The following is a 27,180-nucleotide window of genomic DNA, read 5'->3' on the forward strand; positions in this document are numbered from 1 at the left end:
ACCCCTTACATAGACAAGCTAGTCTCAAGCACTGTGGTGAAGCTCAGTATTTTGAAGCAATAGCGATCTATAACACAAGATTTGCTAGTTTTGGATATAATGGATACTCTGTCTAAGGCTTCAATGACTATCTGTATCAATCCTACTAGCAACTAAGTTAACGGGTCTATTTATTAGAGATACTATTCTTGTTCTTATCTCCCCCAAAGGCCTGTTAGATCGCTCAAGCTATGATTACTATCTACTTTCCACACTAACCACATGTATAAGAAACCCTTGACTATACGGTTTCAAGTAGTGGACAGTGTAATATTTTATTGCTCACTCCTTTCTCTGATACACATATTACCACCTCCCACTTTTTTATTAGATGTGTTAGCATTATTTATAAGTTTCCTTTACTTCTTTTGGGGAATTTGTACCCTATAATAAAGGTGTTTTTTATTTTCAGTCCACTAAGAGTAGACTCATAGAATCTTTCTTGGTGTCCCTGAGCTCTTTTGGGCTCGGGTCCACCCCCAGTCTCTATATTTATGTCTATATATTAGAAAAGTATTGAAGTGCTTGTCATTCTAATTAAATGGCTGCTCCTGCCTTCGTTTAAGAGAAGTTGCTCTCTACCTCTATCAAACCACTCAAGGTTAAGTCTGGTGTCTTGCTTTGTAGGTTGCAGGATATTTATGAAAAGTCCCAGAAGGACCACGAACGAATGCTGTCTGAGAAGCAACGCACACTTGAGAAACTTCAGCTCTTTGTAGAAGAGATACGCGGGGAATTATTGGATAAAACCAGAGAAATGGAGAATCTCAAGCTACAAGTAAGTGAAATGCTAAATCCCCACATGCATTCGGTCTTTGTTCCTCTATATGTAACTGTATCGATGCGTGATTCATTTATTTAGTTTGTACTGTTTGAATTTAGTTCTTCTCTGATCTTTTGAATTTCTTCCCAGAGAGTAATTTCACCAGCTGTTAACTTGTTGAATAAATCTAGTATTTTCTTTTTCTTTGTAGTTTGAGCTAAAGATCAAGTGAAACCCTAGGTGTTTGCATCATAGAGAATTGTTTGTTGCCCCTAAATGGTTCTTTTTTGTTGCTCTTAATAACGGTGTTATGTTTACCAACTCCCAGGTTTACTGAATCTTTAACAGGATAACCGTTACTATATCAGTGTAGCTAACGAAGATCGAAAGGAATGCTTCCAGTATTGCTTTGCTAACCTTTTAAATAATAAATTAATATTTAACATAACAAATGTACTGTTCTTTTTCAAATTACTGTATGCATGATTGTGTAAATGGTCGACCTTCTGTAGGAGTTTTTTCTGAGGCAAATAAAAACTTATTTGGGAAAAAAAAACTTAATCTCGACCATATCCGCAGAGTCCTGGAAGTCCTGTGTCATTTCGGTTTATCCCAATAAAGTGTGTGTGTATGTGTATATGTGTATATGTGTATATGTGTATATATTTATGTATAATAGTGATTTACACTTTTTGGGGGGGATGGGGGGAGGTTGTACATTGCTGATTCAACTAAACTGCAAATAAATCTTATATAAAATGTGCATTCTAGGTTTTATCACCTCAGAAAATAGAACTATTAAAAATTCAAATTCAGCAAGATCTTGAAGCCACAGTGAAGGAACGCTTCCAAAAACTAAACGAAGTAAGTGATGGTGACTATTCCTATTTATAGATACATTAAAATGTGTGTCATGGGAATTCCGTCCTCCTCATGCTTGTTTTGTGTGGTCCATCTAATTCCAGTTGTGCCACTAGCTTTCTCTTGACATTGTGCAAACATTGTGTAACTAGCTGTTTTGGTGTGAAAGCCATTAATGGCCGTAAGTGCAGATTGCTTCCAGCTGCCAGCTGGTGTGTGAGAGCAGTCACTGGCAGTGATTACAGTGCTGTTGGCTGTTGGTGTGTGAGAGCAGTCACTGGCAGTGATTACAGTGCTGTTGGCTGTTGGTGTGTGAGAGCAGTCACTGGCAGTGATTACAGTGCTGTTGGCAGTTGGTGTGTGAGAGCAGTCACTGGCAGTGATTACAGTGCTGTTGGCAGTTGGTGTGTGAGAGCAGTCACTGCCAGTGATTACAGTGCTGTTGGCAGTTGGTGTGTGAGAGCAGTCACTGGCAGTGATTACAGTGCTGTTGGCAGTTGGTGTGTGAGAGCAGTCACTGGCAGTGCTTCCAGTGCTGTTGGCAGTTGGTGTGTGAGAGCAGTCACTGGCAGTGATTACAGTGCTGTTGGCAGTTGGTGTGTGAGAGCAGTCACTGGCAGTGATTACAGTGCTGTTGGCAGTTGGTGTGTGAGAGCAGTCACTGGCAGTGATTACAGTGCTGTTGGCAGTTGGTGTGTGAGAGCAGTCACTGGCAGTGATTACAGTGCTGTTGGCAGTTGGTGTGTGAGAGCAGTCACTGGCAGTGATTACAGTGCTGTTGGCAGTTGGTGTGTGAGAGCAGTCACTGGCAGTGATTACAGTGCTGTTGGCAGTTGGTGTGTGAGAGCAGTCACTGGCAGTGCTTCCAGTGCTGTTGGCAGTTGGTGTGTGAGAGCAGTCACTGGCAGTGATTACAGTGCTGTTGGCAGTTGGTGTGTGAGAGCAGTCACTGGCAGTGATTACAGTGCTGTTGGCAGTTGGTGTGTGAGAGCAGTCACTGGCAGTGATTACAGTGCTGTTGGCAGTTGGTGTGTGAGAGCAGTCACTGGCAGTGCTTCCAGTGCTGTTGGCAGTTGGTGTGTGAGAGCAGTCACTGGCAGTGATTACAGTGCTGTTGGCAGTTGGTGTGTGAGAGCAGTCACTGGCAGTGCTTCCAGTGCTGTTGGCAGTTGGTGTGTGAGAGCAGTCACTGGCAGTGCTTCCAGTGCTGTTGGCAGTTGGTGTGTGAGAGCAGTCACTGGCAGTGCTTCCAGTGCTGTTGGCAGTTGGTGTGTGAGAGCAGTAATTGAGCAGTAATCCCAGTGCAGTTTCCAGCTGTCAGTTGATCTAAAATCTCTAGAAAAATCTAACCGTTCACAAATGGCGTTCATAGACTTCTGGGCTGGCACGGTAATAGTCCCTGCTCCATACAAACTGCTTTGCAGAGTAGGGTGGATTGCAGATTATGATCCTAGTCCTGTTTTTAAGATAATCTGTGCTAAATGTTCTTTATTATATTATAGGAAGCAGAAAAATATAAAGACGATTATAACAAATTGCGATATGAAAACACCTTTCTAAAATCACAGTTTGAGCATCAAAAGGAACAGCATGCCCGCGTTTGGGAGGAACAAAAGATGAAATATGAAGCAGAGGTATTAATGACATTTGGAGTGCATGGTGTAGGATGGAGCTTTATTTTAAAACCAGTGTTAATATATCAGATTACCTAATAAGGCCCAGTTCTACAATCAGTGCTGATACTTGAAAACATAATCGGTGTATTTGTTTTTATTAAAAAATGATTTTAAACCCGCTTTGGTGTTTTTATCACAATTCGAGTAACAGCATTGTAGGTCCCCTCACTCCCCACCCTTTTATATGATTGGTTTACTTTTAAAGGGGAACTGTAACTTATCTGGAATTAGCCCAAATTAAAGTCACCTGTAACTTGTGTTTTCCTTATTTTTCATGACCTGCTCCGTTTACGTTAAAGTCACATTGAAGATTTAACAAATAAAATCTTACACTTTGCCCACCATTGCAGAATCGGAGAGTGGATCTCTGCCTTTGGTTTTATTTGTTACACCTCACATATACATATTTTGTTAGATATTGGGATAAGTTAAACACCTTATTTAATTTTTATTTTTATTAAAAAAAAAAAAAAAAAATTCTTCTATTGGAGATTTCTGCTTTGGAAAAGGATAAGGAGGAGTTGAATAATCAGATCGTAAGTGTTGATCACACAAGAGACGGCAAGCGAGTGGAAGATCTTCTGAGGGATAAAGCTCACTTGCTTCAAAAAGTAAAAGGCTTGGAAGATGAAGTGAAAGAGCTGCGAGCCGAGAGAGAACATTATGGCTCTCAGGCCGAAAACGTTCAGAGGATACAGGTTCGACAAATGGCGGAGACGCAGACAACAATCCGATCTCTGGAGGTAACCGTTATTCTTTATTACTGATTCTCAAACATAATACACATTCACCCTATCCCTTCTGTCATCACGCCACCTAGTGGCTAAAAAGGCATATTGATACAAAAGTATCAGGATGTAGCGATGCACCTAAAGTACACTTCACAAAAAGAAACTAGTTTCTATTACAAAAAAAGTCTTTGAAGTTCCTTAGTTTTATATGAAGTCCATAAAATGCCAGCCAGTAATGCCTTCCAATTTCCCCTGATATATCCAGGTACATTAAAATTGAAGTTTATAAAGGATAGAATTAATAAATATGAAAATACTTGAAAAGGATATATATATGTTCTATCAGTTTATTTGATATATGCCATAAAAGTTCAACTGGTGATTACTTAAAATAAACCAATAAAAAGGGTATTCCTTTGTATGTATAGAACTCCTAAAATTCTGCTTTCACCTAAAAATATTAATCTGCAATATAAATACAGACCTTCCTCAGTACTTTCGCCGTCCCAAAGTTGATTAGATACAGCTGATTTGTAGCGGTCTCTTGCTGACGAAGTGTTGGAGCAGGATTGGAGTGATGGGAGTCGGCCGTTTCCAATTGCATTTCCCTGCTTCTGTAGCATTGAGCCATACCAGTCTGAACATGCCTGATCTCATCAGATCTCAGCAGCCATCCAGACTGGGGCTTGATTAGAACTCCTGTAGGAGACAAAGTAGGAACTACAGGTGCCATAGGACGCATTGAGAAAGCTGCAGAAGTGGAGAAAAACTAGCTGTGTGTGTGTGTGTGTGGTTTGCTTTTTCTCTTTTTGTATCAGTGTTTCGCTATGGGTGTGCAAGTTTCGCTATGGGTGTGCTAGTTAGAAGTGTGTGAGTGACCGTTTGCGTATGTGTGAGTTGGATAGGTGTGTGAGAGGAAGCAAATGACTATCCTAGTTATGCATATGGTGCTCAAAAACTATAAAGATTTAGTCATACAAAAAATATAGAATATTAATGAGGCCAAATGCATTAAAGTCCTATTGATGCCTGCAGTGTCCCTTTACATATCAATATAACATTTCTAAAATGTGAGATACAAATATAATGCACAGTAGTGTAGTGTTTTGCATTGAAATGTGGTACATACAGAGTTTAACCCATTTGCTGCTTGAGTTCTAACTCCATCTCCGCCAATGTCATTAGGGCACCATTCGTGAGCCTGGAACAAGCGTTCCGGTATGGCTAATGTTTGTTCTGGGCATATTGGACATCTGACATCAGCATTTAATATGGGGGAACCGGGATAGGAAGGGTTTCACCAATCGAAACTATTTATTTTTTTTAATTGATCTTCATTAGAATTATATACATTATAAAACCTTCATATCACATTGGAAAACTTCCATTGAGAGAATAAAGCTATTTCCCTTCTCCTTTTTTTTTTTCCATTTTTTTTTTTTGAGGAGTTGATTGCTTACAGATATCAATTTTTTAGTATCTATTTTATTAATGATTTTATCAAAGAATTGAAGAGTTTCTGAATTTTGAAAATGAAATTTTTCGACAAGTTTAAAAATTCCCCAAAAGGTTTCATTTAGTCATTATTCAATATATCTGTCGTCCTAGTAATGCCGTTAGTTATCCACTTAGACAAATCCACCTCTTTCAAAAAATCGCCAAGAGAATCTATCCTCATTATCATAGATGGTAAAATGTTGCCTCTAAGACCCAAGTCATCTTTAACCCCTTAAGGACCAAACTTCTGGAATAAAAGGGAATCATGACATGTCACACATGACGTGTCCTTAAGGGGTTAAATATTTTGCCAGTTTTTTAAGAATTTGATGACAATATAAAATACCTCCAAAAAAGTTCACTGGTCTGAGTAACCCTTGAATGAAACCATAAACAGATGTGTACACCACCATTTTTTTCCCTCCATTATCTGATGGTAATTTGATAATGAATGTGTATTAACACATAACTGCATTACAAATATTCCTTTTTTTTTTTTTTTTTTACTAGTCCGAAAAACAGTCTGTGAAACTGCAACTTGAACGTTTGGAAAAAGAATTCCAATTGTCCACAGAACAAAACCACACCCTCACTACTAAACTGCACAGAACAGAGCGGGAAGCTAATGAGCTTTCTACAAGAGTAAGTGTTAAAAGATTTTAATAGAATTTTTTTTTTTTCTTTTATTTCTTTGCACATTGTGCTTTGCCAATTAAGATTTATTTATTTTAATAACTTGCATATATTTTGTTTTTAGAAGAATTTCCTTAACATGCCAAACTTTATCCAGCTTATTGAGGCATAGATTGGGCATTCAAATGATTTGATTTTTTGCCAGCTAGTTACCATTTTGAAAAAGTTTTTCATTCTGTGCTGATTACAAAGTTATTTCCCCCTCCCCTGATTTCAAGCAATCCTGTCTCCGATAACAGAATAATTGGCACAAAGTAATCTCGGGGTTCCTTACTTCCTGTGTTTGTTGACTGAGTCTGTAACTGTAATTGTTTACCACAGCAGTAACCGGTAGAGCGCCCACAACTAAAGGAAAAGCCACGGAAATAAGGATTTCAGCATTATCATACATTGCAGGAATTTGTTTTGGTGCAGGGGTTGAGTTTGTAATCCAAGCTATTTTTATTGAACATAATAATAATAATTTTAAATGTGAAATGCAATGATCTGATCCAGTCACTGCCTACATATTAATCCCTTGAAGAGTTGACAGTCTTTTCATATTAAACCAAAAAAAAATACCCTTCATAAATTGTTATGCTCCCTCTAGATTGTAAGGTCATGGGCTTTTTTTTTTTTATTCCTCTAGAGCAGTGGTTCCCAACCCAGTCCTCCAGTACCCCCTACCAGTCCCGGATTTAGGGATTACCCTGTTGTGTATAAAGTGGTTTTTTTTTTTTAGTTTTTTTCCCCAAAAACACCATAGACACAATTGAGTAATCCTTAAATGCTGGACTGTTAGGCGATACTTGAGGACTGGGTTGGGAACCACTGCTCTAGACTGTAAGCTCTTTCGAACAGGATCCTGATCAACCTATTGTTCCTGTAACAATTTGTCATTGTCTCTTTCGTTGTCACCCGCTCTTTATAAAATTTTAAAGCGCTGCAGAAGAAGTTGGCGCCATATAGATGTCAATATTAACAGTACTTTTAAATACTTTGTTCTACAGAGCCAGATTAAGATCCCTCTGCTAGTCCTTGGTCACAGGAGTATTCAACTATTGGGGTCTCTACTCCATTTTGTTTCAATGTGTTTGGTTATTTATCATTTTCTCTGTAAACCCACCTGTGTGGGTGTTTTTTTTTTTTTTTTTTTTTTTAAAGTGATCTATATTAACAGTAAACTACATGACCAATGACTGATAAAAGCAAAGTTCAGGAAAGAAAAGTTTAGTTTCATGAAAAATTTAACTTAATAGCACCACCTGCTGGTTTAAGTAAGCATAGTCAATATTATTTTTAATGAGACTATGTAAACATGGTGGTGTCAGCTAAAATCGTCCCATACCGTTTGCTAGGAATATTGTTTCCAAACCTCTAGTTCAAGATTCTTATTTTATTTTAATTTTTTTTTTTTTTTTTTTTAACAGATTGATGAAATCAAATATGCTCACAAAATTGAAATTGATAACATCAAGCTAGAAGCTGAACGAAAAAAGAATGATGCAGAGAGAGAAAGAGACAAGATCAAAAGTCAACTAGATGGTATTTGGCATTCGGTATTCCATTATACTAGAACAACTTTTGTTAAAATTATTTACTCCTGACTACACCACTACACCATATTCTATGGAGCACAATGCTCAGAATTGTTATTGTATAGGGCTACATTTGTAATGCAACATTTTTACATATATAAACTTGCATAGGAATTGTAAACGAAGGAATGCCGTACACCAGGATAAAAAAAAAAAAAAAATCTTTTATGCCATTGAATTCTTTTAACAAAATACTTGCAAAGTAGAATTGGGAAAATGTTCTGTGTCTGTGTGTGTGTGTGTGTGTGTGTATTTATATTTTTTGGTCCAAACTTGACCATTCCAATGTCAATTCTCCACGATTCCTGGTTAAGTGAATCATACACCACTTTTTTCAATTTGACCGCAGCTCCATTCCCCTCCCTTTAATTACAGAGTATTCTTGGTCTCGTGTGTTGTGCGTCCGCAAGTTGGTTTCACCTTAAGCAAATCTAAAAGAGAGGCATTTGTGAAATGAACTCCAATCCTTAATACATGCTAATTTGTGTCCTTTATTTTTCAATGACAAAGCGGTGGAAACGGATAATGAAATCCTGAAAGTAAACCTAGAGCGTCAAAAAGAATTACTGACCGAAAAAGAGCGCGACTTGATCCGCAAAGTACAGGCAGCCAAAGAGGCGGGATTTCACCAGATTGCGGCTCTTGAAGATGAAAGGTGAGCAGATAAGCGTACTCATTTTATATAGTAATATTCTATTTTATCCGCATTGAGCATTTTGTAATTGGAAAATATTTCACACGAGTACCAATCTACATTTGTACCTGACTTTCCAGTGCTCTATTGAGTGTAAATAAGATTTCGTGCTTGACTTCCAACAACTATTAGCTGAAAGATGTTTTAAGAGAATTACCTACCTTTTTAAAGCAGCAATATTGAATTTTGAATATTTGATTTTCTATTCACTACAATTTTAATAAATTAACCAGGTAACATTTATGTCTGGTAATATTTTTTTTTTTTTTTTTTAACTACTGAAATATATATATTTAGAATAAAAAAGTTTAAAAACTTGTGGATATATGTTTTTAATGAATATCTTTAGAGTTAAAGGGACACTGTAGGCACCCAGACCACTTCAGCTCATTGAAGTGGTCATGGTGCGTATTCCCAGGTCCCTTAACGCTGCAATAGTAATTATTGCAGTTTTTTGTAAAGAGCAATTATTAGCTTTATGGGTTAACTCCACCTCTACTGACTGTCTACAAGACAGTCACTAGAGGGACTTTTGGTCGCCTATCTGATGCTGGATGTCCTCACGCTCTGCTCCTTTTCGGTTGTGATTTATTTATTAAATTATTTTATTTAGATTGGATTTTGAAAATCGGATCGCTGAACTTGAGAAGTATAAAATGGACCATGATAACCAAAAGCAGTCAGAAATCAGTCAACTGGAAGAGAAAATCCGCATTGCCCAGTTAGCAGAAGAATCCACCCGAAGAGAGCTCCAAAGCTTGAGGTTAGATGGCTTTTTGTAAATTTTAACAGGGTTATTCACTAAAGTAGGAATTTTACATTTAGGACAAAATAGCGAACTGTGAAAATATGGTCAAATATATTCCCATTCTAACTTTCGCTCTAAAATTTTAAATTCACTTTGAATTCTGGACTACTTACAAATGATTGAATAACACTGTGTGAGTGTGTTTGTGTAATTTTCACTTTGTAACTTAACTTCAATCACAGTTTATCAATTTTTAAACCTTTTACTTTTCTATTGCTGTTCAAACCAAAATAAGGCATTCTCCCCCAAACAAAATCTGGTTTGCAAAATGTTGGGGCATACCTCTGATGCTTGCTCACTAAATACAAATTGTAGACTATTGATATTGGATATCAGCACTGCAAAGTTTATTTGGAAATTTTCTTTATCCATAGCTGTAGTCACAACTTGGCTATCTTGCATTTTTGTTTTTATTTGACTTCAATTCACTACAATTCTTTGTTTAGTGAATAAATCTCTTTCGGAGTAGTGATGCATACAATATTTTATTACATTTTTATCAGCACAATATTAAAGAGATGTAATAACTTTATTATTAATCCATCAAATAATCTAAATATTGCTAACCAAAATGTGCCTGTCATGTGAGATGAGAGCTGTTTCCAAGAACCAGTGGTGATTGGAGGACATGCTATGTGTAGTTATCAGTTGCCTAGGCAAGCAACTATAACAAACTGTAAAGTGTCGGTGCACTTGTTTGCATAAGAATGTATAGGTTAAAAAAATTAAATATTGAAACAATGTAAAATTATTCGTGCAGTTAGGAAGCTGGATTCAAAATGAAATCGAATTCGATATTCTATGGCCACGTAATTGTGATGAAGCATAATATTAAATGATCTGTTTGCTCCATGCTCGGTACAGTTGTGAACAAAGAAACTATTTAGGAAATTTCAGTTGGGAGTATGCGTTCACTCTATACAGTATATGACCTTTTATTAGAAGAAAAGGCTGATATAGCGTAGCATTGAGGTCAATGGGTGATCCCGTGGGACACCGACAATTCCCTGCAGCACCCCTGAAATATATATATATATATATATATATATATATATATATATATATATATATATATATATATATATATAATTTTTATTTTTTTTATTATAAAAATAGAATCTTTATGAAATACTAATTTTTGACTGCCATATACACACACCTTGGGGCAGACTGATTGAAAACTGGCAGCTAGTCTCTATGGTCTTCCCTGCTTTGCTCCCTGCACAGAAGCTGGTAAGACCATGGAGAATTCCTGTCGATTTTCCAAACACTGTCTGACTCCAGGTGTATATATATGGCTGAAAGATCATGTCATACACTTAAGATAGGAGATTATTATAGTAAAATAGTTCACAAAAGATTATTATAGTAAAATAGTTTTGAGTCGACCGTTGTCCTTAAAGGGTGACTTTGCCTACCCATGACATTTTTGGGTACACTCCTGCATCTTTCAAATGACCGACATTAACGGGTTAGGCATGTATCATCTGGTATATTGAGATGGAGCCAATGTCATGGGATTCAATGACATTAAAATAATTTTAAGGGAAGCTTTGAAATCTTGTGGTGGATGCAGGAGGTTCGGTTCGGAGGAAAGAGACCTCCTAGTTATACTGAAAGTTTCTGTACTTTAAGTTGAATTGGTAATAACAAAGATCCTGTGTTTTGTGTTTCATGTTTTATTTGTGCTTAAACCCTGCCTGAGATGGGTAACGTTTTGTATACAGTGGAGGTGCAGTGCAAAAATCATTTATCTAGACAAAGTAAAAGAAATTTCACTTTTATAGAAGATCACACATTTTTAATAATTGGATGGATATAGATAACCTAATTCGTGTTAATATTTTCTTTCAAACTGCAATTACTCAGGTGAATTCCTGCATGCAACAAAGTGCCATTTTTGGTACTTGGACTTGAGTTAGCCAGCAATTGCACACACTTAGCTGCTGTAATTCATAAATAGTCGTTCTTAAATTAAACGTACATTTTATCAAGAGTTTCCATGTTGCCTGTGATTTGTTAGATGGTTTTTGTACTTGTAATTCGTTCCTTCATTGTGTTATGTTTTTATTTTTTGTTATAGGTCAAAACTTCAACAGCAAATGGTTTACACAGAGCAGCTGCAGAAAAGCAAACGAGATGAAACAGATCTTAAACAGGTAGCGCTTAAAGCACACAAATCTATTGAATGTATGAAAACTGCAAACAGAATATTTCTAGATTTCTATAATAAATTGCAGAAAGTCTGTGTTCACCTGCGCATGCATCATAAGAGATCAATTAATACTGGCTACAAAATAAAGAAAATTTGACTTCACCGTAGCCTTAACCCCATTAAAGGGGAAACTATAGTGCCCCCTATATGACGTCCCCCCCTCTCCCACGGTGCAGAAAGGGTTAAAAACCCCTTCTGTCACTTACCTGAGTCCAGCGCTTATGTTCCTCGGCGCTGACTTAGGACGTCAGCTAATGGGGGAGACCTAATGCGCATGCAAGGCAATCGCCGCACTCGCTTTAGGGATTCTCCCATAGGAAAGCATGTATAATGCTACCCTATAGGGTTTTGGGTGATGCTGGATGTCCCCATTGATACCATAAGGGTTAAGGGACCTGGGACACTGCATTCAGGCCACTTCAAAGAGCTGAAGCGGTCTGGGTGCCTATAGTGTCCCTTTTCAATGTAACTAAACAGCGGCTATAGGTAAAATAAAGTGGGTTTAGTTGCAAAATAGGATCAATTGCAAAAGCCTTCTACATTAATGTATAACTGGTAAGCTAGTATTCTAAGTGTAAAATAAAAAAAAAAATAAAAGTAGGCATTGGCTCTAATGTTTTAATGGTGATATTCAGCATCCAGGTTGTTTTACACACTATTATTTAAAGGGACACTCTGAACTGCTAAAGCACTTTAACTTGCTAAAATATATACGTGTCAAGACACAATCTTCACAATCAGTCCTGTTACTTTCTGGTGGTTTAGCACCATGGACGTGCCTTGCAAACATTTCTCTTTGAGCTGCATTGGGAAGTCTGATTGGACAGCCACAGAAAGTCTGGGCGGGGGAGGGATTGCAAAGGCTGCAAACAGAACTGCAGCTTTTGCGAGCTGTTTTTTGATAATCCTCCAATAGAAAAAAGTTTTCATTTTAGGTATTTCTACTAAAAAAAGATTTGTAGTTTTTGTGTTTCTTTTTGTTTTTAGTTGTTGGTTAATGGAGTGTCCCTTTAAACAAGATTGTGTTTTTCTTTTTTTTTTTTTTCTTTTTTTTTCTTTTTTAAATGTTTCATTTTTTCTATAGGAAATTAAAGAATTGAAAATTCAGGTAACTTCTATGTCAGAATCAGAAAACCACTTATTACGCACTAATGAAAAGCTGCAAGAAAACGTAGAGAGGTTAAAACAGGAAATACGTAACACAAGAAGCCATGCAGAACGCGTCCAGCATGATGCGGAGAAGTAAGCCTTATTTATTGTATTTGAAAATGGCCAAGTATTAAAGGTCCCCTGTCGTAATTAAAGGAACACTATAATGTCAGGAATACACTAGCTCTCAACTCTGTGAATATGAAAGGTTTGGTGTTCATAGGCACCAATGTAAACATTGCCTTTTCTCAGAAGGCAATGTTTTCAGTGCTAAGACTGCAGGGACAGGCTATAGACACAAGAACCACTACATTCATTTCTAGTGACTATAGTTTAGTTTAACCCCTTAAGGACACATAACATGTGTGACATGTCATGATTCCCTTTTATTCCAGAAGTTTGGTTTTGGATTTCATGGAAGGTGATCTGTTGTACATTGTGTTGTAAAAATGCATGCAAATCTTTATATGGAAAATGACCGATATGTGTTTGCATATGATTAAAGTGAACTTGTCATGAGCATGCCGTTGTAGTTTATGAAGGAACTGTCCCTTTCACAGCTTTAGCAATACCAAATGGATAACTGAACGTTTGCTATTTTGTTTCGTTAAATTTTGCAACCCTGAACAAACTTTTTAAATTCTCACAGTGTTGTTTTTTTTTGTGTGTTTTGCTTTGTTACCTCTGCTGCTATATTTACCTTGGTGAATCGCTTATCTGGAGGGGATAAGTCCTCTTTTTTTAAGTCTAACTTGTCTTGACACGTCGACTTTAACTGAAATGACACCATAGGCATTAAATATATTTTTTAACATAAAGATAAATTATATATTCAGACTGTGTGTGTATGTATATTTTATGCCACCTATAGTAGAGTTCTCCTTCTCTCGTTGTTGGTCAATTTTTCGGCAAAGAGGTCTGTCGAATTTGTGCTGAAATATTAATTGATATGTAGAAGGAATCCATTTTTAAATCTAAACATTTGCTAGCACAATGTACATATGGTATTTTGTTTTATTATTAATTTAATTTTGAATAAAAATATATAATTGTTTTTATAAATATTTAGAATTTCATTAGGAATTAAAGGAACACTATAGGGTCAGGAACACAAACATGTATTCCTGACTCTATAGTGCAAACCCACCATTAAGGTGATTTGCACCAAGCCCCCCCTAAAAAGGAATAAAACTCACCTTATTGACAGCGGCATGCAAGTCTGCCGTAGCTGGCCCCGCCCCCTTGGTGACATCATCGGAATTGCTGATTTTTAGCCAATCCAATGCTTTGCCATGGGGGGCTGGGCCAAACGCTGTTTTGGCCAATCAGCACCGCCTCATAAAGATTCATTGAATTAATGCATCTCTATGAGGAAAATTCAGCATCCCCATGAAGAGCGTGGAGACGCTGAACGGCAGGGCTGCTTACTGTGCAGCACTGAGCCAGGAAGCACATCCAGTGGCCATCTGAGGAGTGGCCACTTGGAGGTGTCCCTAGGGGCATGGCCACTGGATGTGCTTCCTGGCTCAGTGCTGCACAGTAAGCAGCCCTGACGCTCTGAAAAGGCAGTGTTTACATGAAAATGCCTAAAATCAATGATTGATTATACTCACCAGAACAACTACATTAAGCTTTAGTTGTTCTTGTGACTATAGTGTCCTTTTAAATGCATATGCTGTAGTCTCTAAAATGCATTGAATTCCATGCATGTGCTGAAGGATAGTAAAAATAATGCTGCTAATATTGTCTTTAGGATTCAAATATAATTAACCAGACTTCAATGTTACTTATGCGTTTTAAATATTGACGTGTGGGCATTGCACATTTTTATTTGTAGTAAAACTATATGAAAAGCGGTCACCGTCTTTGTACTTTACAGGGAACTAGAGGGGAACCGTATTGAATGGTTGGAGGAAAAGCACAATTTGCAGGATCAGCTCTCTCAATTACGAGAAAAATACAATCAGGTTAAAGGAAAACTACAACGAGCTGCTGCAGCGCAGAAGAAGGTAATATTTTTACTATATTCTGTCATTTTACACTCACTGGTCATGTTTCCATGACACACTGTGTTAAACTAATCAAATAGATCTACAAAAATAAAAAACACAGTTTTGCCACCTGCCATTGTCATGACATCTGAGTGGTTTATTTTTCTGCATTGTAAGAAGTTGCTATAACAAGTTACATTCATACATCCAGCTATGTCTAACTTCTGCAGCTTGTATGTCATTTTTTTTTTTTTGTATTTTTTGGTGCATGTTATCTGCATCCTGTAAGTTTTTAGCATTTTATTGTTTCCAAAGATCGGTTCAATTTATTAATTTGATGCACTAAATGCCTGGTGGCATTGTAGAATGTATGCAACGTTGTTCACTAAAGTGTGAACTATTGGATATTTAAAGTGAATTTTACATTTTAAGGCCAAATTGCCAAATTGAAAATGTAACGGTCTTTATTTTTTTTTTTTTTTTTTTTGTCCAAAGTATTTTAACGTCATTGTGAGTCCACACATTGTTGGTGTTCTCTTTTTGCATACTGCTGGCCTTTATTGATTTCAGAAGCCCATGGGGTTGTTCTGACTAAAGAGTCAAATATTTGAATTCTGTTTTTGTAGAACATTCTGAGAACGCATGGATTCATTTTTTTTTAATTTTTCATGTCCCCAGAGAAAGACGTTAAATGAAAACAGGTGCCGAAAGCACGAGGAAAGAATTGAGCTCTTAGAGGCAAAGAAAGAAGAACTTGAAACCCAGATACACGTGTTGAATCGGTAAGAGTTCATCTGAGAGCCGAGCTGCTATTTGGCATATCATGGTAACCGTTTGCAGGAGCTCTAGGTCTGCTGCTGTTTATATATTACACGTTAAATACACTCTCTGCAGAATGGAACTGCTCATTTATTTGTGTTCACTATATATAGAACTGTGGGGAATGGTGCAGAATCCTGAAATTTCGGCCATAAAAGCCAAGTTGGGAGAAATAGCTGAATTGGAGAATGCCTAATGCTCTGACAATGTTTCTCCTTTTAAACTCTCCAGAGTCATCCGTTCAGGAATTAAAAAAAGAACAATAATAAAAATATTTTACTAGTTTATTAGCACTTTATTACTGAAAACCGGAATGGAGGGGGAAAGGGGGGAGGGGGTTTATGTGCCATAACCAAATGGTTCAATGGTATGATCAGTGGTAGAATATGGAATGAGAGTTCAGCTCTATTAAAGGAAAAGCAGACATTTAGATCTAGTGTAATTTAAATAAAGATATTTAAAATAGTTTTTTCTTTTGAGATTCTCATTGAAAGTCCTTTTACATTCGCACTGTTTTTATTTATTTATTTTTATAAAAGAACCCTTCCATTTTTTGTGTGTGGATGAACACTTCAGAAGCTCTACAGTTGTTTTTGGGGGGGTTGGTAAATTCCTCCCGGTTCTTGGACTTTCACATATAGATTTGTATTTATTGTTAATAAAACAAAAAACGTAATATTTTACAAATGCAGAATTGACCTATAGAGAGGTGTTTGTATATTGATTTAAATAAATTATTGATGTAAATTGACCTCTCTATGGAATGATGCTTTTTTTTTTTTTATTTTTTTTTTATTTTTAATTCTTTATTTTTTGTTGTGCAGGTTGGTACATATTTTTGTCAGAACGCCACAACAGCGTGTTTATATAGTTGCATGCAGGATAAACAGTGGCATGATTTTTGGCACATTTTTTATATTTATCTGAACAAGCTTAACCTTAGCATAAACAAAGACAAGTTGACTAATAACTGGAGAAACATTCACGATAAATTGCCGCAATGCCAAGGGTTATTACTGAACATCATTGCATCTTTCTATATTATTATTAGGAATGTAAGGTATGAATTACTTAGCTATGCTTATCTGCTATTAATGTAGTTATTTGATCTCGGCTTAAGTAGGGATAGACACGTTTAGCTCAGAGCATTAGGTACAGTAATGGTATGAGGGTCAGACAGTGGAGAAACATAACATATTAGAGGAAACAAGCGTTATCTTTAGCGTTTGTAGTACAATCGAGTATGCGTTCAACGATTACAAGTGAACAGGCTTAAATATCCCTACTCCTATAGCGCTTTCCAGGTACTTAACCCCTTAACGACGAGTGACGGACGAGGTCCGTCACTCAGGGGAATGCGTTAATGTCGAGTGACGGACCTCGTCCGTCACGCGTTAAAATTAACGCCGCGATCGCGCAGTGCCGGCGATCGCGGGGTTAATGCTGTTGCTGGGTCCCTCCGAGTCAGGGGCAGACCAGCAGCAGCAAATCCGGATATCCCAGCCCATGTGATCGCTGTGACAGCCAGTCACAGCGGTCACAATGCTGCTGGGATATCTGATCCGCCTCCCTCCACCTCGTGTGGGTTTGTGAAGTGGAGAGAGACGGATCGGTGCTACATTGTGTCCCTGATTTATTGCAGAGTTATACTTAAGTATAAAATTCACTTTTCTGGAGTTAAAAAAAAAATTAACCCTTTCCCTGCTGCTTGATCACTGCTAGCAGTGATCAATATACAGGTCACAGTACTCTACTGTGATCTATTTTTTTTTTTTTACTTTCAAGGGTTAATTTTTAGTTTTTTTGTAACCCTAAGGGGTTAAATTTTATTATTTGATTTTATTAATTTGTGATTTAGTTATTTTGGTGGGTGGAATTTAGTGGGAATTAGGGAATAAAAAAAAAAAAATAAAAATTTTTTGTTAGCTGTGTTAGCTGTATTAACAATGTTTAGAAAGTATAGCGCGGAGGAGGCTTATGCCCTGTTAGCGGCAGACTCAGAGGCGACTGACACTGCCTCAGAGAGTGAAGCAGGGAGTGACGCAGGGGATGCAGGGGACATGGACTATGTGCCAGATACTGCAGGACCATCAGGAGAAATCGACGATTCCCCTAATGCTGACCATGGCGCAGATGACTGGGTACCCCCTAATAATTTTTCCCCAGACATCCCAGTGTTTACAGGCAATCCTGGCATACAGGCGGACCTGTCTGCCTATAGTGCGCTGGATGTTATGCAGCTGTTCTTGGGGGATGAGATTTTTGGGGAGATAGTCACCCAGACTAATCTCTATGCGGAGCAATATCTGGCACGCAATCCAGACTCTCTTATCTCTAGGAAAGAGAGATGGTACCCAACCAGTGTGCCAGAATTTAAACAATTCTGGGCACTGACCATGTTAATGGGGCTAATTAAAAAGCCCACAATTAGGATGTATTGGGCTAAACATCCTATTTGCAATACTCCTATTTTTGCCGAGACAATGACAAGGGAAAGATATGAAGACATACTAAGATTTATGCACTTTAGTGATAACAACAAGTGCCCCCCGGGGCGGAGCTTGACCGCTGAGCCGTGCAGACGCATCTGCCACGAGCTCCGATCCGACGGGCAGAAACCGGGGTACCAGCGACGAATATTGAGCCCAAAAGCGTCGGAGGGAGCACTACCCGTGTTGGGGGTGCCCCACTGCGCATTCTGACACCACCCCGGTGCCTGTCAATGCCGGGGAAGCGGAGTTACACGTGCGGCCTAATGGGGCTGAAGCAGGGAGGAGGCGGCCGCTCCTCTCAGCGAAGGACCTCACAAGCTGCTACACCTCTATCTACCCCCCCCCCAGGGACCGGTGGGGGACATCCCGGTCCACAAGGCACAGACGGACCAGCACGGAACAAGACCACACCAACCGCCAGAAATGGCAGGGCAACAGACCCCAGAGGTACAGCCAAAATGGCCGACCAACCCGAGCTGCGCAGGCGGAATACCCGCACAGAGGCATACACATCCCCTATGACAATACTAGACCGGACCTGCGCTGGTCTCAGGGCAGCTCTGCGAAATCAAGGAGTAACTTACCGGCAAGCTGAGCAGCTGGTAGCCTCATGGCTGCGACCGACAACGCGACGCAGGCACTACACACAGGTGCCCCACGCATCCAAGATGGCCGTCCGACAAAACAGATACCGAAAGGCATCAAAGGCCCGACTTGGCCCACAAGCTCACCTTAAATCCTGCATGCGGCGGACACTTAACCCGCAACCAGCATCAAGCAAGCTACAACCCCAGCCTCGATCCTGCTCGGAGCTATGGAGAGCCCCAGAGCACCAAGCGAAGAACACACTAATCCGCATTATCCACACCGGTTCCCGCGGTGACAAGCAGATGCAACAGCGACTAGAACCCACGACGCAGCACACTGCAGAGCCTCAGCAGGACCTCCAAACGCTCCCAACACCCTTCAAGGCGCTGGGTATCGGCTGACCGAGCTCTACCAGACCGGGACGCACAGCGGTATAAGTCCAAGGCCTTTCCTACCATGGACGCTATCTATACCACAGTGACACTTCCTAAGCAGAGTTTTTGTACTCCTTAAAATGTATCCTAGCTAGATCACTCATTTGCCTCTCAAACCTAACGATTATTTACAATAGCCTTAATAGACAGCACAGGGATTACTCAGCTTGTCTCTCATGTTTTAATGTATATACTTTTCTTAATTGTTTAGCTCATATCCTAGGCTAGCCAACGTTATATGCTCATTCACTCTAAAAATGATTACACAGCATGGTATACTTAACATTTCCTTAATAAGCAAGATAATGTACCTACAGCTTAAACTCTTAGATTGTGAATCGAGCCTCAGTCCAAAAACTGTGTGCAAAGCTTGTCATCCTTACTTATCAATATTAAGTTTAACACAAGCTCGGCAAACCACAATATAAGCATTAATGTACTTTTTTGCGTAGTGTTGGGTTAAACACTATAAGTTCCCTGTCTTACTACGTATTCTAATTACGATATCTGAGCCTGTCGCTCTGGTGCCCCCTGGTGGATAAATTTATGCATACAGAAATCTATAAATTAACTGAGACCTTAAATCACGTCTTCACGACAAAACGCAGTTCTCTATTATATTACACACAACAAATGCACAGTGAGACCGCCAACCCGGTTAAGCGACAGTTACCCTGACGCAAATCTGATAGTCTACTCGACGAATTATACATCTGCCCAGCTTAGCATGTTCATTCTATTACTGATATATAGCTTGATATCTCTATGTTTTCCATAAAATATATATTGATGTTATAACGTTACATTAACTAAGCTGGATAACCAAAACATATATTATCACTCACCTGTTTGAATAATTCCATGTTCTAAGCTTGTTTTAAAAAAAATATAAAATGAGGCGGATATCTTTAGGAGATTTTGTAAACTGTTATGACGATGTTAACCTGTATTACCCCTGCAAGTCTCCCTCTCTTTATTCTGTACCACCATAACCATATGCCTCAATAAAAGAAAGATTGACAAAAAAAAAAAAAAAAAAAACAACAAGTGCCCCCCAAAAGGTGATCCGCAGTATGATCTTCTTTACAAACTACGCCCTTTAATTGCCCACTTTAACAGTAAATTTGCCGCTATATATACCCCCAATAAAAACATTTCCATTGACGAGTCCCTAATGAAGTTTAAGGGAAGACTGGGGTTTAGACAATATATCCCATCCAAAAGATCCCGATATGGGATCAAATTTTATAAACTATGTGAAAGTGGCAGTGGCTACGTATACACCTTCCGTGTATACGAAGGAAGGGATAGCCACCTTGATCCCCCAGGTTGCCCAGATACAGTAGGGACAAGTGGAAAAATTGTCTGGGACTTAATAATGCCACTACTTAATAAAGGTTATCATCTATACATCGATAACTTTTATAATAGCATCCCACTGTTACAAATGTTGTATTGCTTCGAGACCGTGGCCTGTGGCACTATTCGTAAGAGTCGCACAGGTTTCCCAAAGGCTCTAGCGAACAAAAAAATGAAAAGGGGGGAAACAGCAGCTCTCTGCCAGAATGAACTGCTGGCACTCAAGTACAGGGATAAAAAGGATGTTTTCATCTTAACCACCATCCATGGTGAAAACACTCGGAGGGTCGCAGTTCGTGGCAGAGACGAATATAAACGGGTGCCAGTCTGCATACGGCAATATAATCGGCATATGGGGGTCGTTGACCTGTCCGATCAACTGATGCAGCCATATTTGATCATGAGAAAGACCAGGGCATGGTATAAAAAAGTGGGCATATACCTGATGCAGATGGCAATCCACAATGCCTTTGTTATTTTTAAAAAGGCAAATGCTGGGCTGAAAAGCACTTTTCTTTCTTTCCAGTTTGAGCTAATTTCTAAGCTGCTAGAATGCCACACAAGGAGACCATCAGTGGAGCCTAGCAGAAGAATGGAGGCAGGTCACTTCTGCTTTAAGATTCCACCAACCCCTAAAAAACAAAACCCCCAGAAAAGGTGCAGGGTGTGTTACAAGAGGGGCGTAAGAGTTGAGACCAGCTATTACTGCCCTGATTGCCCCTCTCAGCCCGGCCTATGTATTGGCCATTGTTTTAAAATTTTTCACACCCAGGCCGAATAAGTAGACCAGTTTTGGGGTGTGATTTTTAGTCATCTGTCTGATTGGTTACCGAATCTTGGCTTTGTCTACCGTTTATCCTGTCTTCTCTGATCCTTGACCTCGGCTTGTCCCATCGTTGTTCCGTTTCTCTTTACTCCTTTGACCTCGGCTTGTAACTTGACAATTCTCTGCTTGTATAGCCCGGCCATTCTAAGGACCGGTATTACAAGTTTCTCTCTCTGTGTTCTCTCTCTTTGTGGTCTGTCTGGGACGCAGATGACTGTGTACTACCCACGGATAAGTTTACCCCAACTATTCTGTATATGGGGGTATCATTGCACTAAGATGACATAGCTGAGCAACATATTGGGTGTTATACTGCCATAGCACACATAAGGATAGCAAAATATACAGTAACATCTCCAAGTGTGTGTCAAAAAGGCAGACAAAAATGCTAATTGCAACGAGACTTGTACAAACTAACAAAAAAATGATCCTACACTAAGGTTTAGAATATACCTTTTGAAATACCCTGGGGTGTCTACTTTAAGAAATGGTAGGCCTTTGTGGGGTAGTTTGAATTTAATACCTGCTAAGATGCTTGGAAATTGCACATAGGCCCAGCGTCAAAATTCAAAGTTTGGTAAAAACTCATATGACATGGTCTCCAATGTGCCCCTTCAACATCCACATAACCATGAAAAAGGTACACATGTGGGTATCGTTGCACTAAGATGACATAGCTAAGCAACATATTGGGTGTTATACTGCCATAGCACACATAAGGATAGCAAAATATACAGTAACATCTCCAAGTGTGTGTCAAAAAGGCAGACAAAAATGCTAATTGCAACGAGACTTGGTACAAACTAACAAAAAAATGATCCTACACTAAGGTTTAGAATATACCTTTTGAGATACTCTGGGGTGTCTACTTTAAGAAATGGTAGGCCTTTGTGGGGTAGTTTGAATTTAATACCTGCTAAGATGCTTGGAAATTGCACATAGGCCCAGCGTCAAAATTCAAAGTTCGGTAAAAACTGATATGGCTTGGTCTCCTATATGGCACTGTAGCTTTACAAAATAGTCCCAAAGACATACAATAGGGGTGTAATTTTACTCAGAAGACTTAGCTGAACATAATTTGGGGGGTATGAACTTAGTGGCACATGTGAAATATACAAAATGCCCAGCACAAATGCAATCCATATGTAAAAAACGCACAAAATTATTTTTTACCACATACTTTGGCATCTATTGGTGAAAAAATGGGGGCATGTTAAGGCACAATATGCACCTTATGAGATACCCTGGAGTGTCTACTTTTACAAATGGTAGGCCTTTGGTTTTTTTTTTTCGAACAGACAGACTGTTATAATACCCCAAATGGAAGCATAGGCTCATTAAATCCGTCTCTCAAAATTCTACTGTGAATACTGAAAAGGACAGGTCTCCTATATGGCACTGTAGCTTCACAAAATAGTGCCAAAGACATACAATGGGGGTACTGTTGTACTCAGCAGAAGTAACTGAACACATAATAAAACTTTGTACAGGAATAGCACACACCAACTTTACAAAATACACATGAGAAGTTCTTTGTTATAAGTTTGTGTGCGAAAACCCCAAAAAAACACAATTTTACTCCAATATTTAGCAGAGGTTGGCGGTAAAATGGCTACGTAGAAAGTGTCAAAACAACCTTAGGTAAATAGCCTGTGGTGTCTACTTTATATAAATATATACTTTTGTGTGGCAATTTTGTTTTCTTTTATGGCTATTAGGCTTACAAGACAAACATACCAAATTCTAAAATCGCTCCACATAAAAAGTTTATTTTACTCCTTGTGCTTTGTGACCTGTAACTACCAAAAAAAACTTAAAATCCCAGACACATTATATATTCTGTAATTCAGAACAACTAGATGAATTTATTTTTAATTACTTTCCTTAACCTGCACTAATTATGTACACATTATTATTGCAAAAACTGTAAAAAAAAAAAAAAAAAAATTCATTTTTTTGCATATTTCTGTATTTTTTTAATAATAAATAAGCATTTATATATATATATGTTACATCAAATTAAAGCCCTTTCTGTCCTTTAAAAAACTGTATATAATATGTGTCGGTGCAATGAATTAGTAAAAAGCAAATTGCAGTTGAACGCAAATAGCAAAAAATGCAAAAAATGCCGTTGTCATTAAGTGAAAGACAAGCTTCTGAAGCTCTGTCCTTAAGGGGTTAAAAGTTTAACGTCATAATATAAACAAGCTGTAGCATTTTTAAGTGTCGGCAGGCCTCACTCTCAAGATGATACTGCACTATTATGAACCATGAGTTAATGAGATAAGAGGCGCAGAGATATATCAGTACATATGTATATTTCTAGTGGGGAATTATGCTTTTGATGAAGCCCACTTATTTGAATATTTGTGATGTGATTTCTTGCATATTACTAATAAAATATGTATTTCCCATAAGGCAAAACGTTCCTCGTGAAGAGTGTGGCAGACTTCAGAAACGGCTCAAGGATCTGCAACGTAGACATAATGAATTTAGGGGCTTAATTTTGGGTCCAAACATTCCAGGTTCTGGTCTCCTGAATCCGCCCCATCTGTCCTCCACGATCCTTCCAGGAGCTGAATTTTCATTCTATAATATCCAGGTGAATAATTTTACCTCCTTGTATATTAATTCAATCTACATACGCAATTTGGTGGTGGTGTGTTTTTTGTTTTTGTTTGTTTGTTTGTTTGTGTTTTTTTTTTATTTTTTTTATTTTTTTATTATCCTTTCAGTTTAAAACTGTTTTGAATTATAGCAGGAAGTGCTATCAAGTTAACCCATGTAAGTGTGATCTGATTAAGGTGACCATAGTAAACATATCTATTGTGGTGTTTTGTTCTTATTGTTTTTTTTATTTTATTTTAGGAAGAGCATCATCAAAGAGAACTCTCTTTGGTTCGCAAGAGACTTGAGGACTTGGAAATGACACAAAAGAAACAATTGGAGGAGCTTGGTCCTCCTATCGAACGTGTTCGACCTGAAACCAGTAATTTAGGAGTACTGCATGGAAATCTAGAGACAGAAGATCTAAGTGAACTATCTGATTCTGCTGGACAGCCAAAATGTGAATGAACTTGTGATTATTTCATGTCTTTTTTTATTTATACTTTTGCCACTAGGAGGAAAAAAAAAGGTAAAAACTTAATTTTATATTTATTTTTTCAAGAGAGAAAAAATAACTTTTTATTCTTATTTTTCAACTCTTTTTATGCACACAACTGCATATGTCAGACTTCCTTACATTTCTCCTCCCTTTTGTGTATCACAGAAGACACTTTATCTTAACATATATTTTAATGTGTGTTAAAAAAAAAAAAAAAAAACTTGAATTAAATTTTTTTTAATGTTTGCAGTGGTAATCAACATCCCAAACTTTTTTTGTTTGTTTATACTGGGACAAAATAATAACAAAAAGAAAGTTATGGACAGTGTTCAAAATTCTAAACTCTTTTCCTCTCCTCATTAGGAGTGCCCGAAAGGAGCAGGTACACTAAGAAGAAGAATCATACTGTACATAGTTTTACGATGTTTGACAGTCCAAAACATTTAAAAAAGTAAATTAAAAAAAATACATACCCGAGTATAGAAGAAAAAGGAGAACAAAAAACATGCATATATTCAAACGTTTAGACCCTGTCCTGTTATATAATTCTCCTGACCTGTAATTTCCCTGCACTCTCCCTATAGACACCCACTCCAGAAATGCCTGAGACTTTTGTTGCCTCTAGTAAAAGGCAAAGTACTGGTTGAAGGCAAGGGGCAGATACCCTTCCTTGGCAATGGGGACACAAGCCATGAATGAAAACTTGTCCGGGTAAAGGAGAAAACTAGCTGGCCTGTAAATACTAAATCTAACCTCAGATAAACAACAACTTGTCTACACCACAGAGTGCTCCCCTCCCATCTAACTTCCTCCATAGCAGTATTCACATAAAAAGATGATTCGAGGTATGTCTCATAAAGGGTTTTATTTTGCCACCATCTCCATCAAGAACCAGGCTGTGCTCTTCAGGGTTTCTCTAATCTTGTATTATTATTATTATTGCCATTTATATAGCGCCAACAGATTCCGTAGCGCTTTACAATATTTGGAAAGGGTTGCCCCAGGTGGGAATGTAAAATTTCCACATTTGGAATAATTTATAAACAAAGATGTGTTTGTTTGTTAAAGTGTTTAAACAATCCAATTTAAAGAGAAATTGTAATTTGGTTAAGAATAGATGCAAAGAAGGTGCACACGGTTGGCTTCAGACAGGAGTATTGACTTGCGACCCAATCTCCAAACTGCTGCTATGATGGTTAAAACCTTCTGTGAGGAATGGAATTACCCAAGAGTGGTCCCAAGACCAGAAACCCCCGGTTGAAGAGACAAAGAGGGCATGTTATGATAGTCTAAATGGTGATTGACATTTCCCCAAAAGGACCTGATTGGACCACACTCCCTCAGACAGTGATATCAGTCTGCTTTGGTGTATACATTTAGAACATGTTTCTGAATCCCTACTAGCCATGAGAGAGAGGTGGTATGAACAATAATGGGCATAGTGAATTGTTTTTAAGAACATGTCTCAATAGAAGACCATTGTTAGTAATTGGCCTTGTGTTTAATGTGCAAGGAGGATAGCTGTTGGACCGACATCAGAAAAAAGGTGCTCTCCATTTACCCAATCCTGTTCGTATCAAGTTCCAATTTGGAACATATCTTTTTAAGGGTATTGTCACGCCAAGGGTGCATAATTCATTGATACACTATAGAATATTGCCATTTAATATCATTTATGTAGTGCAGATATGAATTGGCCACTCGGTTGCAAATCAGATGACAGAGGGGGTAGTGTGAATTGCATAGGAATGTGAAAGGAGGCAGATGGTTTGCATATGGTTGATCCCTTGATTAATCAAAGGCTCTGTAAGGTGTGAGAAGTCACACATGAGTGACCTGCAAGTCTATCTCCAATGTAAACTAGCTGACTTCAGCCATATGGCCTCTACCTTCTAATTGATGAGTGGATTTCTGTGATATGTTAATGATCATTAGCTTTCAAGAAAAGAGAAAAAAACACGCCTTGTGTTCCAGTGTCATATCCCCCAAAAAGATTAAAGATTAAATTAATATTTACCCATAGAATAATAATTAAGCCTCATTTTTGTTATATTTGGAATGTGTCAAGCACCATCTTCTAAACAAACATGATTGGCATAACTTAACCATAGGGGAAGGGATTGTGATGTCTGCTATATTGGGTCACAAGTAAGAAGTGTGACATATCTATGGAATGGAGAAATGGTAACAAATTCAGAGAGGCAATTATTATTTCTGTGGCAAGTACAAAAGAGGAGATAGAAGAAAATGTATCTATTTGGATTGATGTGGGTCTGGAACACAAGGGGGTGGTCACTTATAGTTACTATAGGTATGCCTTATCTCCACCTCTTACCAAAGACCCCCTGGGGCAGAAGTTTTACTTTGAAAGCTTGAGTAAGTGATTAGGACTGTTATGTTATCCCTTTTGTTTTTATCTGTTGTTGGTGTAACTAATTTGATTGTCATCTATATTTTTGTATGCACTGTGACTATTTTTTTTGCTCATAATAAATATTCCTTTATTAAGTTCTGCCTTTGTCTGGTTAAGAATCACGTTACCTGAAGAAACTACCGTATATACTCGAGTATAAGCCGACTGAATATAAGCCGAGGCACATAATTTTACCACAAAAAACTGGGAAAACGTATATACTCGAGTATAAGCCTAGGGTGAAATGCAGCAGCTACGGGTAAATTTTCTAAATTTGCGGTTGAACACAAACCGCAAAAAGTGCGCAAAAGGTGCCTGTGTCCTTAAGTGTATGTCCAGCTTCTGAAGCTGTGTCCTTAAGGGGTTAATAAAGGTGCTCATTTTAAAAAAAAATCTATTTGAAAATATTTTGTCATTTTCGTAATAGTGCAGATATTTTCTTTATGTGT

General features: G+C 38.1%; 1 protein-coding gene across 1 annotated transcript in view; it reads left to right on the top strand.

Annotated features, from left to right (window-relative positions):
* Positions 1-24,319, top strand: part of CEP83 (centrosomal protein 83) — a 41,990-nt gene extending 17,671 nt beyond the window's left edge. Inside the window, exons 3-16 of the mRNA XM_063445153.1 lie at positions 667-817; positions 1,574-1,666; positions 3,166-3,297; positions 3,831-4,082; positions 6,078-6,209; positions 7,670-7,784; positions 8,348-8,492; positions 9,145-9,294; positions 11,423-11,498; positions 12,639-12,796; positions 14,583-14,712; positions 15,373-15,476; positions 23,631-23,814; positions 24,081-24,319. Coding sequence (XP_063301223.1) covers positions 667-817; positions 1,574-1,666; positions 3,166-3,297; positions 3,831-4,082; positions 6,078-6,209; positions 7,670-7,784; positions 8,348-8,492; positions 9,145-9,294; positions 11,423-11,498; positions 12,639-12,796; positions 14,583-14,712; positions 15,373-15,476; positions 23,631-23,814; positions 24,081-24,287 — 2,029 coding nt within the window. The 3' untranslated portion in view covers positions 24,288-24,319. The remainder of the gene's footprint in view (positions 1-666; positions 818-1,573; positions 1,667-3,165; positions 3,298-3,830; positions 4,083-6,077; positions 6,210-7,669; positions 7,785-8,347; positions 8,493-9,144; positions 9,295-11,422; positions 11,499-12,638; positions 12,797-14,582; positions 14,713-15,372; positions 15,477-23,630; positions 23,815-24,080) is intronic.
* The last annotated feature ends 2,861 nt before the right edge of the window (positions 24,320-27,180 follow it).

This window comes from Pelobates fuscus, chromosome 3, assembly GCF_036172605.1.
Source record: "Pelobates fuscus isolate aPelFus1 chromosome 3, aPelFus1.pri, whole genome shotgun sequence".
NCBI classification, from domain to species: domain Eukaryota; kingdom Metazoa; phylum Chordata; class Amphibia; order Anura; family Pelobatidae; genus Pelobates; species Pelobates fuscus.